The sequence below is a fragment of the Mirounga leonina genome, unplaced genomic scaffold, assembly GCF_011800145.1.
Source record: "Mirounga leonina isolate KUSES-001 unplaced genomic scaffold, KU_Mleo_1.0 Mir_93, whole genome shotgun sequence".
Classification (NCBI taxonomy): Eukaryota; Metazoa; Chordata; class Mammalia; order Carnivora; family Phocidae; genus Mirounga; species Mirounga leonina.
In genome coordinates, this window is record NW_023270854.1 from 24,056,890 (window position 1) to 24,072,466 (window position 15,577).

The 15,577-nt window shown below is 46.3% G+C and overlaps 1 protein-coding gene across 1 annotated transcript in view; it reads left to right on the plus strand.

Annotated features, from left to right (window-relative positions):
- Window positions 1–15,108, plus strand: part of MYO5B (myosin VB) — a 334,133-nt gene extending 319,025 nt beyond the window's left edge. The window contains exons 35-40 of the mRNA XM_034995772.1: window positions 1,373–1,462; window positions 3,194–3,344; window positions 4,817–5,102; window positions 5,723–5,897; window positions 8,071–8,151; window positions 14,703–15,108. Of these exons, the coding sequence (XP_034851663.1) occupies window positions 1,373–1,462; window positions 3,194–3,344; window positions 4,817–5,102; window positions 5,723–5,897; window positions 8,071–8,151; window positions 14,703–14,855 (936 nt within the window). The 3' untranslated portion in view covers window positions 14,856–15,108. The remainder of the gene's footprint in view (window positions 1–1,372; window positions 1,463–3,193; window positions 3,345–4,816; window positions 5,103–5,722; window positions 5,898–8,070; window positions 8,152–14,702) is intronic.
- The last annotated feature ends 469 nt before the right edge of the window (window positions 15,109–15,577 follow it).

Below are 15,577 nucleotides of genomic sequence, written 5' to 3' on the forward strand. Positions count from 1 at the left end.
TGCTTTCAAAAGCCTTGACCAGAGGTGCTAGGAGGACACTGTGCCTCACTCGAGGGTGGGCTGACCCTGCCCTGCAATGACCTTCAGGAGCACAACCTGAATATAGGCCTTCTCCCAAACCTTTCCAAGGAGCTGGCTGCCTGCTGCCCAGGCAGGGTGGTGGCCCAGGGAAGGGTGTAGACATTTATCAGCTTCCGAAGTGAGGAGGCCCGGGCCAGGGCAGGGCTGCTTACAGGGCACTGGAGGAACTCCACCTAAAGGCACTAGGCCCCTTCCCAGTGTAGCAACGGCCAGTGCAGTAAGAGGCTGGCCCGCAGGGAGGGGAGGCCAGGCCACATAGAAACTATGGTGAGAGGTCAGATTTTTGAGGGAGATCAGCCATCCATAAGAGAGATTTGTTCCTCCCCAGAGGCCCAAGCCCCAAGCAGCATTGCTCTCGGAGACTGCCCTCCGTTCTCATACGCACTGCCACTTCGGAGTCCAGACCAATCCCGAGACCCTCCGAGCCGCTGTCGCCTGCCCCACCCCCTTCTGGGAATGTGTCACACCAGCCTGTAGCTTCTAGCTTCATCCCAGCTTTGTCTCAGTAACTGCACCTCCTGCCCAATTTTATCCACTCCCGACTCTAAAGAGACATGCTGGTGACTCTCAGGTCTGAGTCTCCTGCCTCAACCCCTAACACGAGCTCCGTCCAGGGGCTTGGGCCAGTCTGGGCCAGTCGAGGGCTGACTTGAGAGGTCACTGCCTCAGGGAAACCTTCCCGAATCAGCGGGCTCCGCAAGCATGCCCAGCCCTACCCGTCACTTTCTGTTCGACCCCCCGTTTTATTGTCATCGAAGCTCCTGCCTCTGACATTTAAACAGGGACAGTTTTAGCTGACAATGAGCTCCGTGCTGTCATTGGCCCGAGGACAGAAACTGTGTCATAGCTCTCTGGGCTGTGCAACAGCCTCTTTCACCACGTTATGGTTTATGGTCATTTCCCAGAGGGTTGAAACCACTGGACATCTGATCTCTAGATAAGTGGGGTACCGGACTATTTCACTGGCGTGCTCTTCATGTCTCTTAGGTTGGATCACTGGTAGTTCAGAGCCTTCCCGGGGCCAGCTGCCCAGGGGTTGGCCTACAGCCCAGGGCTGCACAGGTGTGTGCCACCGATCAGGGAACCAGGGTGGGGGTCTCTGTGCCCCTCCCAGTAGTGAAGGAATGGTAATGCGGCCCCTTGACAGTGGATCTCGTCTTCATGATGGGCCATCTTGCCTGCTTGGGGCATGCTGAGTAATTTTGGAGACCTGGCAAGAGAGGTACCAGGCGGGCATGTAACCAGATGGGAGCCACTACTCGTAACGAGGGGTGCCTTTTTCTTGTCACAGAAGCACAATGAGGACTTCGAGATGACCTCGTTCTGGTTATCCAATACCTGCCGCCTCCTGCATTGTTTGAAGCAATATAGCGGGGATGAGGTGAGTGCTAACATAAGCCCAACCCACAAAGGGCACTTAAAAACCATTAAAGTACCCCAAATCCTCCGTCAGATCCTCATTTCCTTGGACACAGCAATGTGTGTTCTGCTCCAGGGCAGATCTCAGCTCAGAGATCGGGGGGTGTCGTGGAAGGCAGCCCTGCTCTGTCCAAATGTGGTTCCTTCTACCCTGAGGAGAGGATGCACGGTCTGTGGAGCGCCCTCTGGGACCTTGGGCTCTGGGCATGACTTCTTCTACCTGGTAGCTAGAAGCAGGGACAGGCAGGCCACAGTACAATCCCAGGAGCCCCAGAAAGCGCCCGGAATCAAATAAGTAGAATTGGTGGGGAAATGAGTTTACATGAGCCATCCTTCATCCAAGAGCCCCTGGGACTCTCCAGGGAGAGCCTTGTGACCTTAAATTTCAGAAGCAGCTGTGGAAGAGCCCCATTTCCATGAACGCCCGAAGAAAGCTTGGTCAGTTTGGTCAGTTGTCTCATGCATAAGACTGTCTCCTAAGCCAGACAAGTCGTTTGTCCATTTTAAGGCAGACACCAAGAAGAGGCACAACATGATCGAACGACATTTGTATACCTAGACCTTAAGGTGCAGCTTCATACTTCCAACCAAATTTGATTCCTCGACCTGCAGCGCAACTGACTGCGTTATTTCATATTCACCTCTGGACCTCGAGGGCCCAGCTTTGTCTGGAACCCACCATTCCCAACACCGGTCCCTGAAAGAACTGTGCCCATGCTCTGCATTCAGCCCGGGGGCTCGGTGACACAGGGCATGTCCTCGCTCCAGTAAGAATCCCACTCACCCCAGACACCACTCCCAGGCCCCTGGGAGTTGCCTCGACTTTTCCTCTCTCCCCTTCCTTTTTCACTTTTATTGAGAATAACATACTGGGGGGCCTAAGACCCAAAGCACAGTACAGCCAGATCTGTGTAGTCTAAATAAAGAGGGAGAAAAACATGTATCTTAGCTGTCACAGTGATTCCCTCTTTCACCTGCTTTTTAGTTTTTATTAAAAAATGCTTTGTAGTATGACCTGGTTTGAGAGGCTTTGCTGGGGATGGTCGCCCTTTTGAAGACACTGATTTTTCTTGGTTTACCTTGGCCTCTGAACACAAAGGGATGTTGGTCACATGAATCCTTTCGATATTAGCAATTCCCTTAACAAAGTTATTTCCTCATTAGTATAGAAAGCAAAGGACAGGGCGCTGTAGCAGTGAAATCGCTTCCATTTGTCTATTAATTCTGATACCCAACAATAGAATCTATGTAAAACTTCTCGTTATAAAAGCATAATCTGACCCAGGGTCCTACTCCTTTAGTGGCTATGCATTTCACGTTGTAAAGTAACCTGGCCTGTTAGGAGGATAATGGGACAGAGAATCAGGATGGATCCCTCTTTCCCTGGACCGGCTACCGACCTGGGTTTGCTGCTCTAGGAAAATCACCGCCTCATGATGTGGACCAAATGATTTAGGCTTTTTAAATCAAGCAGCGCCTCCGACTTCTCTGTCATGCTGGGTTTTTGCTCTGCTTTCAAATTCAAGGGCCATCACTGAGGCCTCAAGGAACTGACAGACTCTTGTGGAACATCATGTTAACAGAGCCTGGTGGAGCCCCACAGATAGGGTGTCATGAACGTGACAGAGGCCTGGAAGTCCTGTTGAGCCCGGCAGACCACTGAGCCTCCGTAAAGCACCCTCTCTCTCTGCAGGGCTTCATGACTCAGAATACTGCCAAGCAGAACGAGCACTGTCTTAAGAACTTTGACCTCGCTGAATACCGTCAGGTGCTGAGTGACCTTTCCATTCAGATCTACCAGCAACTCATTAAAATCGCCGAGGGTGTGTTGCAGCCTATGATAGGTAAGCTGGCGCAGGAGATCTCCAGCGCTCGTTGTAGGGCCAGAAACGGTGGCGAGCACTGCCTGCTTTCAGGGAAGCCGATATGTTAGCTGTGGCCTCCAGGAAACCAGAACCTTCCCACTGAAGACAGCAAGGTGTGTGCTGTATGCTCAGGAAGAGCTATGAAATCTTCCACAGGTAATAAATACACATTCAAAAGGTATAAATGCATATACAGTGAACAAATATAATCCTCATGCCCATATGTGTACTTTATTCGTGGAAAAATAAAAGCATTAAGCAGCGCACATGAAGGAACACAGTAGCAAGTTCTCATGCAATAAGTATTGAGCACTCTGTCCAAAGCAGCATACGTGGGCACTTAGCGTGAAATCAGAATTGAAACATAAGAGCTGTTTTTTAAGTTAAAAATGACACATACGTACATCACTCGGGATGCCCCACGAAGGCTGGGGAGGACATTATCCCCTGTGCCTATGTTGTAAAGCTTCCCCCCGGGGTTCTTACAACACAAATAAGTTAGAGGTGAATTCCAAGTTGGACAGAGTCCTCCGTGCCTCCAGAAATGTATCATCTAGGATGGGTTCATTCCATATTCTTATTCCTGAGAACTTTCTTTCGAGGCAGGCGTAAGGAGCACGGGGGATACTTCATGACTCCAAATAATGTGTTGGCAAATAGCATCAGATCTGCTGCTGGACACACCTGGTTCAAATCCTGGCCCTGCCGACTCCTAAGGTGTGGCCTTGGGCAAGTAATTTAACTTCCATATGCCTTAGTTTCCTCACCAGGAAATGGGTTGTTGGGAGATGGAAAGAAATACTGAGCATGAAGTCCCTGGCACATAGTTAAACACTGTGTAATAAGTGTAAGAAGACCAGCTAACCTAAGATTTATATGGTCACTGTCTCATGGAAAAGAGCTGTTTGAACAACAGTAGGATGATGTCAGGGTCCAGGGCCAAGTCAGTGGGTGGGCCGGGACTAGACCTGAGTTGCTCAATTCTCAAACTTTGGACCTAGCACAGAAACCAGTACAGAATTGAGTTGGTACACGCCCATTATCTTTGTCCCATCACTAATGAATCTAAGTACAGATGTGGTCCAAGATTTCTTTTTTAAAGATTTATTTATTCATAAGAGACAGAGAGGCAGAGGGAGAAGCAGGCTCCCTGCTGATCAGGGAGCCCGATGGCGGGGCTCGATCCCAGGGTGCTGGGATCATGACCTGAGCCAAAGGCAGACGCTTAACGCTGAGCCACCCGGGGGCCCAGGTCCAAGATTTCTATATGGAAACCTCATTCCATATGGACCCCAACACGTTAGAAATCCAATGCGCAATGCTGTGAGTTTCTGAGCACATCAACAGATGGTGCCATCACCAAAACCCAAAGTGCTAAATGATCTGAGTGGTCCAAAAACAGATCTTCCCTGGGGCACATGCCAGCTTCTCCCATCATGCTTTTCTTTCAGTCTCCGCCATGTTGGAAAATGAGAGCATTCAGGGTCTATCTGGTGTGAAGCCAACGGGCTACCGGAAGCGCTCCTCCAGCATGGTAGACGGGGACAACTCCTACTGCCTGGAAGCTGTCATCCGCCAGATGAACTCCTTCCACACGGTCATGCGCGACCAGGGCCTGGACCCTGAGATCATCCTGCAGGTGTTCAAGCAGCTCTTCTACATGATCAATGCGGTGACTCTCAACAACCTGCTGCTGCGGAAGGACGTCTGCTCTTGGAGTACAGGCATGCAGCTCAGGTAGGAGGGGGGGTGCCCGGCCCGAGCCGCGTGGTTGGAGGGGCCTGCACTCGCCAGCTGGAGTCGGAGCCCGAGACCTTCATCTCTGACAGTGAAATCCAGACCGGACTGAAGGTCCTTGTCACAGTGTGAGACACAGTTCCATCGCCTTTTTTTTGTTGGTGGAATTCTACACCAAGACAGTGACCTGGTAAATTAGTTCAGAGCTTGAAAGACATTTCCTTACTCTAAAGATTGTAAGGACAGTGTGGGTAGGGCGGAGGGAAACATCGATGAGTTTAGAGACTCATGGAGGCTCACGTAGAAGTATGTTTGTGAATGTTAAATATCAGTTGCTTCAATTCAGTAGATTGAATGCCTCATTTTCCATCAACTTACTCAGACACTTCACGTACCTCATCTTTGCTTGATTTTAAACACCTGTTCGTTCATGTATTCATTCAGCAAAACGTTACTGAGCGCCAGGTGCTTTTCAAGCTTTTGCTCGACGTGAGCTCATGAGGGTGAAGAGAATGATCCCACTGTTTGCAGCTGGGCGGCACCATGATCACACCAGGTGTGCTCATCCCAGTGCGTTAGGAGCCCTGGCCTAACACAGCTCACTTTGACCTCTCTCTAAGGTACAACATAAGCCAACTTGAAGAGTGGCTTCGGGGAAGGAACCTTCACCAGAGCGGAGCCGTCCAGACCATGGAACCCCTGATCCAAGCAGCCCAGCTCCTGCAGTTAAAGAAGAAAACCCCGGAGGATGCAGAGGCCATCTGCTCCCTGTGCACCTCACTCAGCACGCAGCAGGTATGGCCCCGGCACCCAGCCCGCCTGCCTTCCCATCCAAGTCCATTCCCGCTGGCGGCTTCTCTGTGTGTGGGGTGCACGCACAGCCTTCCTAACCCCCTAATGACACAACAGAAGCTGTCGTGGACGGAATGTTCCTGGGTGAACTGAAGACCGCCTTGGTCTGTGGATCAAGATGCCACCGTTTCCCCAGTAACTCTCTGGGCCCTCTTGCTCACAGAGAAAGATAAGGTAGTAAACCCACAAAACATTAAGCTGGGGTAAAAATGTATTTTTGTTTTGTTTTTAGAGAGCGCGCACATGCACGCGAGTGGTTAGGGGGAGGGGAAAAAGTGGGGGTGGTGTGGAGAGAATCTGAATCAGGCTCCATGCCCAGGGCCAAGCCCACGTGGGGCTCAATCTCACGACCCTGAAATCATGACCTGAGCTGAAACCAAGAGTCAGACATTTAACTGACTAAGCCACCCAGGCACACCTGGTTGGTTGGTTTTTTAAGGTAAAAACATTTTTTTTTTTAATTAATTTATTTGAAAGCGAGAGAGATAGCGAGAGAGGGAACACAAGCAGGGGGAGTGGGAGAGGGAGAAGCAGGCTTCCAGCCGAGCAGGGAGCCCGATGCGGGGCTCGATCCCAGGACCCTCGGATCATGACCTGAGCCGAAGGCAGACGCTTAACGACTGAGCCACCCAGGCACCCTGGTAAAAACATTTTTAAAACACAATTCTGGAATGTCTCTAACTAGAAATTTTAAATTTTGTTCAGAAATGGGCAGCATCATGCCTCTGGCATTAACAACTATACTTTCATTATGGCCGTGTTTTCACTTAGAATCCATTGACATTGTTTTAAACAGTCATTAAGAACCTAGAGGCATTAGAATGTGCCTTTCCTCCCTGCCCTCCCCCAGCCAAATTGTATTTATACTAGGACTCGGTTGCTGAGATGTTATCAGTCTATCAAAAGATAAATCCTGTCTACACACAGGACAACTTGCCCTCCATCATGAGTGTGCCTATTTAGAAATGGGCCAACACAAAGTGGCCTCACAAAATGAGACCAGTACAAGAAGTCAGACTTTTTTTAAGTATTTATTTGACAGAGCACAAGCAGGGGGAGGGGGAGAGGGAGAAGCAGACTCCCTGCTGAGCAGGGAGCCTGATTCAATGAGGGGGTCCATCCCAGGACCCTGGGATCATGACCTGAGCCACCCAGGTGCCCCAAAATCAGACTTTCTAAGCTAAATCATGCACCTTCTCTCCCTGTCCAGCACCTAAAGAACAAAATCCAAACTCAGTATTGTAAATATACCTTTCCTTACCTCCCCCACTAACTACTAAAAGATGAAATGCCAAACTCTTGAGAGAATTGGTTCTTTCTATAAATGTACTGGAAGTTTTCAAACTGTATCCCCCTTTTACATATATTTTGCTTTCCGAAGTTTACTTCTAGAATTCAACTGGCATTTCTTGGCATTTGGGCAGGCTACTTCCACCAAACAATTGGTAGGCAGACAGGAGATTATCCTCTGTTCAATTAGGAAAAACTGTTCCTTTTATAAGTGATTTGGGGGGTGGGAGGAGGTAGGGAAGTATGATCAAAAAACATTTTTAGGGGTGCCTGGGTGGCTCAGTTGGTTAAGCAACTGCCTTTAGCTTGGGTCATGATCCCAGAGTCCTGGGATCGAGCCCCGCATCGGGCTCCTTGCTCAGTGGGGAGCCTACTTCTCCCTCTCCCTCTGCCGGCTACTCTGCCTATTTGTGCTCTCTCTGTCAAATAAATAAAAAATCTTTAAAACAAACAAACAAAAAACACTTTTATTATCTAAGGTAAGATCTCCAGTACTCTGTAAGAAACCTTTAAATTACTAGTAGATAAGAGGCTGAGGATTTCAGGATTTCAGTTTCCTAGAATCATTATCTTTTAAGCCAGGTGCCGGTGGGTGGGTAGAGATGTAGGAGACTCGAGTGCAGTTAAGAGGGCTCTAGCAGATGCAGCCTCTGGTCTGTAGTTTACTAATTTTAGGCTTCTCTCCTCCATTTCACTCCAGCTCCAAGGTATGGGTCCTGTGTAAAGAAGAGTAAACTCTTGTGCCAATGTCCTCTATTCTTTGAAATTCAAAAGTTGTCTTATGTTCCTTTAGGTCTGTGCTAAGCTTTTGTTTTTGTTCCAACAGATTGTCAAAATTTTAAACCTTTATACTCCCCTGAATGAATTTGAAGAACGGGTAACCGTGGCCTTTATACGAACAATCCAGGTGAGTTTTAAAATATTAATCAATTTTATAAAGTCCTGGTCCAAAACTAATATTAATTTTGGAAAGCCCTCATCTAAAACTAATAAAGGAAATCGAAGTTTAGAGTTTAACTTCTCTGTATTAACAAATCGCTGGTTATATTCTAAGCCAAAAGACCTTACGTTCTAAGGCTTTCCCTTTAGGTAAATACTAACTGTATCACCCATAAATAACTTACCTATATACACAAAAGCCTGAACTTTCATAAGCTCAGATTTTAAATGTAGTCTAAGTATTATTTGCCACTAACGTCACTGAATTGTAGCACCAAGGGGAATTAACAAAGTAAGCAGAATATCAACCCCACCCATGAACTAAGAAATACTATTTTAGGAAAACAATCTGAGGGGTGCCTGGGTGGCTCATTCTTTAAGCGTCTGCCTTTGGCTTGGGTCCTGGTCCCAGGGTCCTGGGATCGAGCTCCGCATCGGGCTCCCTGCTCTGAGGCAAGCCTGCTTCTCCCTCTCCCCCTCCCCCTGCTTGTGTTCTCTCTCTCACTGTGTCTCTCTGTCAAATAAATAAAATCTTAAAAAAAGAAAAAAAGAAAACAATTTGAGCTCTTCGATCTTGTCTCTAAGACTCATAATATTTGCCCTTAGGAATATGCTTGAAAGAAAACATATTAGGGAAATGATTATTTAAATCTGTCTTGAGATTATGGGATTTTTTTTTTTTTAAAGCTGAGGCCTAGGTGATTTGGGCTGAATGCCTTAAAAAAAAAAATTTTTTTTTTTTTAGTAAAGTGATAGGAGTTTATTAAGTGAAGGTAACAGAAAAAGCTCTCAAGAGTGAGAGGGGTCCCAACAGTGTTGCCAACAAGGGTATTTAGGGTTGGTCTTTTATAGAAAGCTAACCAGGGAACTTAAATCCTTTTAACATTTCGATTAATAACACCTTCAATGACTTACTTCCTTTTTAGGGTCTGGTTGTTCTTTGTTGGTCACAGGTGATTATCATAAAGACACCCACCCCACACGCCTAGGGCAGGGTGGTCCGATTTGTCCCCTTATCTCTGGTTTCCCCACACCTCCACATTTTGGGGATTTCTGTGAGCCTGATCACATAGCCCCCTATCTATCTCTCCCTACCTAGCCCCACCTGTCCCTTACTCATTCCTCCCCCTGGAATGGTAACCCTAACTGCTATTAGGGAATGGAACAATGACTGCTCTGGCTGCTTCCTGTGGAAATGGGGTGGCGGGCTGTGTGGCAGTTAGCACCTATCCAGGGGTCAGTCCAGGGGCTTGAGGTATGGCTCCAGAGGGTCCTGATGGCCAGCAAACGGTACATGCATCAGCACATGCAAAAGGATAAACACAAAACAAGTTAGGCTCAAAATTATGATCCCATCTCTTATATAAGATCCCCCAATTACCAATTTTGCCAAATAGATCAGTGGATATCTTGGCCTTATTTAACTGATCACAAATGTCTGCTATTAATTGGGACACCTCGCAGGAGTTAACTGTAATGTTAAAACACCACATGTGAGGAAATTTTTCACACCCCAAATGGTGTAGCAATAGTAGAATGCCTCAGTTTTATGTGTGACTGTAGCTGACAGAAAACACGTAATGAATCACATCAAGATGAGTCAGAAAGACCGTGACCATTTCTCCCGCTACTATATGTGGGGAACATCTTGAGGAAATACAACACTTTCTCAAACGTCTAAGCCTCTTTAGCCAGTGAAGTGTGATCCCAACATATGGAACCAGGATAAAAAGAAGTGGATGAAAGTGATCAGAGGAGTCAGGAAAAGAGGAGTTAAAATGAGGGTTTATCCAAAAGATACTCAAGAACCTTGAGAACACATGGGGAATGAGAAGCTATTCCCTTTGATGCATGATTGGGATTTTTCTTCAGAGCGCCTTACACCACTGCCAGGTAGAGATCCAGAGATTGAGAAAATCAGCTATGTCAAAGAATAAATGAACTTTTCAGCATCATGTCTAAGTAGAAACCAGAGGCTGAAGGTCAAGGGAAGGATGCCAGGTCAGATGGAATCCTGTTCTTCTAAAAGCAGTGGAGGAAATGCAGTGACATGCAGAGCATAGCGAAAGCAGGCAGGGATTGACCGACACAGATACCTCAAAAAGGTGGGGTGCTGATTGAAAAGATCCAGTTAGGACGCAGCCACAGTCAGCTCCTGAAAGTGGAGGAAGACTCGTGATGACAAAAGAGAAGCCACTGGGCTCTCTGACTCCCCACGGATTATTGGGGAGCACTGATAATTTACACGAACCAAAGTACGAGTTTAGAAAGTCTTATCTGGCTTTAAATATCTAAGACACACACATCAGAGGGAGAACTGGAACTGCCTATATGTTGACAATGGCACTGTTTAGAAGAAGAGTCAAAGGTCAAAGAATTTTTGCCACATCAGACTTTGGCTTTGAATTAAGGACAGAGGGAAAAAAGTAGCAGAGGTTGGTCAGATAGCCTCTGAAGATCCACAGAGTCAGATTCTGAGTCGTCTTCAGCTGCCAATTTCGGGCTGGTGATGCTATCAAAAAATTTGGGTTTTGTTTTTTGCTAGCTGTAGCTTTATGTTCTGTTTCTCCCTAGACAGAGGATACGCAGAGAAAAGGGTAGAATGATCCGTGCCATCTTCCGGTACTTGAACACATCTTACGTGGGATAAATACTATTTGCCCGTTAAAGCAAAGCATTTGCTTGGGTGATATGGACAGAACATGCTGACCTTTAAAAATGTAAATTTGAGGGGATTATTAAACTCACTGGAGGATTCACAGGATAATTCCTATGAAATGACTATCTCGTGAATTTTAAGTAGGTATACGCACCGTTTGCTGCTGAATTATAGGTACTATTTAACTTTTCTCCATTTTTATACCCTCCTCTCAATCCTTTACAATTTCTTCAAACCCTTTAAAGAGTAGAGCCTACTGATCTACCTAAGGTCGAGAAAGAAAAGGACATTAATTAAGTGCCATGAAACAATTTTAACAGCCTTTTGCCCTTTCATGTTTTATGTACACCTTCATAGGCTGTGTGACCAGGTTTGTAATAATAAATAAAGTCAAGCTGAGAGCGAGCTGACTGTTGAACTTCAGTGATCCTAGAGAGACCGTTCGTTCTGCTAGGGTCGCATCACAGCCACCATTTGGTATCTTAAATTAGTGGTTGCTTATTTGTCTCTAAATGTCCTTGCTTCTGCTAAACTGTTCCCATTATTTCAAGCTACTTTTTCAAACTGTTAAAATTACTTTAAAATTTTGGCCCAGGGCCTGTGGGTGGTTCAGTCGGTTGGGCATTGGATTCCTGATTTCAGCTCATGTCATGGTCTCAGGGTTGTGCGATCGAGTCCCACATAGGGCTCCGTGCTCAGCACGGAGTCTGCTTGAGATTCTCTCTCTCCCTCTCCTTCTGCCTCTCCCACACTCCCTCTCTCTCAATAAATAAAAATTTGGCCTGCCTTTCATGTGATACCAAACACATGGAGGTTTTTAAACTGACAACTGAAAATTTAAAGTGTTTTCCATTCATTATTCAGGTTCACCTTTATGCATCCCACAGACACTGTAGAATCAACTCACAATCCTATGCTCACACTGATTTTGTTCTAAAAACCTGTTTCCCAGCACTTTTCAAATGCTCCTGCGTTATTTACTGACCTCAGCCCTACTTGAAGGCTTTTAGAAATACAGAAGTGCTGGGCGCCTGGGTGGCTCAGTTGGTTGAGCGACTGCCTTCGGCTCAGGTCATGATCATGGAGTCCTGGGATCGAGTCCTGCATTGGGCTCCCTGCTCTGCAGGGAGTCTGCTCCTCCCTCTGACCCTCCCCCCTCTCATGTGTTCTCTCTCTCATTCTCTCTCAAATAAATAAATAAAATCTTAAATAAAAAAAAATACGGAGGTGCTATGAGTGATAGTTACCTGTAACATGCAGATACTGGATGAGTTCAACAGATAAGATCTCTTGGTCTTGGCTAAAACAGGAAAATGACGAAACTTCTAGAAAGTTACAACATATCAGAATGTCACTACCTGAAGCAATGGTGGTGAGTTTTCCTAATGAGGGAAAAATATTTTGATAGCTTAAGCTAGTAGGAGATGACCCGTGTTTTTTCAAGCTCGGGATGTATTGATTTCCTTCTTGGCAGCACTCATCGTTAACTAGTCTCCTTTGTGTAAGGACAGCTCCACCTGGGTTCGTGGTTCAGCGGTTGATGGGATATGGACTGGCAGAAGGAACAAAGGAGCATACCGTAAAGATAACAGCGGCCAACACAGGACTCACCAAGTGCCAGAGACCATTCTCTGCTTTACATGATGTTAACTCTATCATTCATCACTCCTGCTGGGGAGCTACTTGTTTTCTGTATGCCCTCTGTTTTGTGTTCCTCATTACTGCCTTTGTGTGCATTTAGTTTTTGTAGCGTACCATTGTGATTCCCTACTTTCCTTTTCTGTATATTTTTTAGTTCTTAGTGGTCATCCTGCTGATCACAACTAACATCTTAAACTTGTAACCACATAGTTTAAATAATCCCAACTGAGTTTCAATAGTACACAGGTTCTGAGGCTACATACCTCCATCCCTCTGCCTTTATACTGTTACTGTCACATCTGTTGTACATGATCCCATCAACAGAAATGCATAATTGTTGTCTGCATCTGTATCAATTGTGTAGGAAGAAGGACTTACAAGCCAAAAGTACAATGCTGGCCTTCCCATTTCCCTATGTTCTTTATTTCTTCTTATGGCTTCAAGTTACTGTCCAACATCCTTCTATGTCAGCCTGGACTTTCTTTTGTTTCCTCTGCTTTTGTTGATCTGGAAGGGACTTCATTTCTCCTTCATTTTTGAAGGATAGTTTTGCTGGATATAGAGGTTTTGGTTAAGAGTTTCTTTCAGGACTTTAAATAGGTTACCCCACTGCCTTCTGGCCTCCATGGTTTCTGATGACAAATCTGTTCATAATCTTGATGATACCTTATATGTGAGGAGTCCTTTCTCTCTCGCTGTTTTTTCAAGAGTCCCTCTTTGTTGTTGGGCTTTGATAATTTGACTATAATGTGTCTCAGTGTGAATGTTTTTGATCCTGTTTGGGTCTTTTTTTTATTCTGCTTGGAGTTTGTTGAGAGTCTTGGGGAGGGGGGCACGGGTGTATGTCTTTCATCAGATTTGGGACATTTTCAGCCATTACTTTTTTTTTTTTTTTAAGATTTTATTTATTTATTTGACAGAGAGAGATAGCGAGAGCAGTAACACAAGCAGGAGGAATGGGAGAGGGAGAAGCAGGCTTCTCGCCGAGCAGGGAGCCTGATGTGGGACTCGATCCCAGGACCCTGGGATCATTACCTGAGCCGAAGGCAGACGCTTAACAACTGAGCCACCCAGGCGCCCCTCAGCCATTACTTCTTCAGATATTTTGCTGCCCCTTTCTCTTTTCTCCTTCTGGGACTACTATAAGGTATATGTTGGTATGCTTTACGGTGTCCCACAGGTCCCTCAGGTTCTGTTCACTTTTATTTTTTTTTCCTATCTGTTCCTCAGACTGGATAATTTCAATTGCGTTATCTTCAGGTTCACTGATCATTTCTTCTGCCTGCTCAAGTCTGCTGCTGAACCCCTTTAGTGACTGAAAAGTTTCATTTCAGTTATTATACTTTTCCTAAAATGTCTGGCTCCAATAGAGGATATGTGTCCTTTTAAATCTTCCAGTTAATGCCACTGGAGGAAGCCACTGTATCCCAAGAGAAGCCAAAATCACAGAAGGCATCTGTGACAGTCCCTCAGGGAACACCAGACCAACAAGTACATGAACCCAGATTTCCAGAGGACAAGGTCCCACTGCCTGCCCTACTGCACTGGCCAGCTTCTCCCAGAGTGTGGGCCTCTGTCCCTGCAGCTGCACAGGGGCTGGAGACTGGGATTAGTGGCCGGTTCACATATACTGCTCCCTTAGCAGAGATAAGCAGCCTCCCCCTTCATCAGGCACTCTCCTGCTTATCATAAGAGTCTAGTCAGGTTCCAGAGTTCCAAGATATATGAGAGCAATTGCTTTTTCCAGCTCAACGGCTGCTACAATGGAGGGACTGAGCCCCTGTGCTTCCCACTCTACCATTTTGTGTGATGTCACTCTCCCCCTTCCAGTTTACAGATGAGGAAACTGAGGCATAGATAGGTTCAGGAATTTGCCCAGGGTGGTGCCAGATCAGAGCCCACGGTCTTAACCCCTTCACCACAGTACCTCTCCACACGATTTGTACCTGAAATGTATTTTTCTATTCTCCCTTCGCTGGAAAACTTTTTTTAAAGACTGCCAGAATTCGGGGAGAGCTTAAGGTCATCAGTGCTCCAACAAGCCGAAACCAGGGTTCCCTCTCCCTGCCGAATGCCACAGGGACAAGGAAGCCACGTTCTCCTGAAGCCCAACCTGTCTTAACAAATATTTCCGTGATACACGCTGATTCACTTTTGTGAGTTCCCCTAAACTGGCTGTTTTTAGGTGGTCTTTCACGTGGTCTTCCTCTTCCCCACAGGCGCAGCTACAAGAGCGGAATGACCCTCAGCAGCTGCTGTTGGACTCCAAGCACATGTTTCCCGTCTTGTTTCCATTCAACCCGTCCTCGCTGACCATGGACTCAATCCACATCCCAGCCTATCTCAATCTGGAGTTCCTCAACAAGGTCTGACAAGGCGCAGTCCCCCCTGTGGAGCCACAGGGGCTCAGTCCCTCCATTGAAGCAGCCGTTGAGCTGTCATTTCCAGTGACAGCAAGAAGGAAGCCTCTACCGTACAGTGAACTGAGGGGTCTGTTAAATCTGTAAAAGACTGAGAGCCTGTGCAGAGGGTGCAGAGTGCTGAACTGTACGGAATAAGACACATCTGGCATTATTTTTTTGTACGTACTGCTCAGAATAAAAACACTTGAAATATGGAAGTTTTTTTTTTTAAGTATATGATTTCAGTCTAAACGAATACACATTATAATCATCTACTGCCACCCAGCAGCCATATAAAAGGTGCCACCCCACGGCCATATAAAAGGTGCCCATCTTTAAAATGGAAGCTGCCCAGTTTTGGTCTTTGCATATAACGGGAGGATGCCCAAAGTAAAATAATATTAAAAATATGTCAAGTAAGTTGCCTTCAGAGGACTTTTAACAAATAATGGTACTAATAACCATGATGCTGTCGCATGGTGGGTGACATTTCCCCAGGTCAATGAACCACCGGTGCAAACGAGTTTGTGGGGAGATGGTCTAAGAACAAAAGTACAGGACTTGGGCCTTCTGAGAAGTTTTTCAGAAGTATTTTGAATGCCTGGTGATGCAGAGACAGTGGTGTAACTAACCTCCAAGCATTTTGAGGACTGGTTTCTAAAGCAAAATCAGGAGACTCTGTCCCTCATATG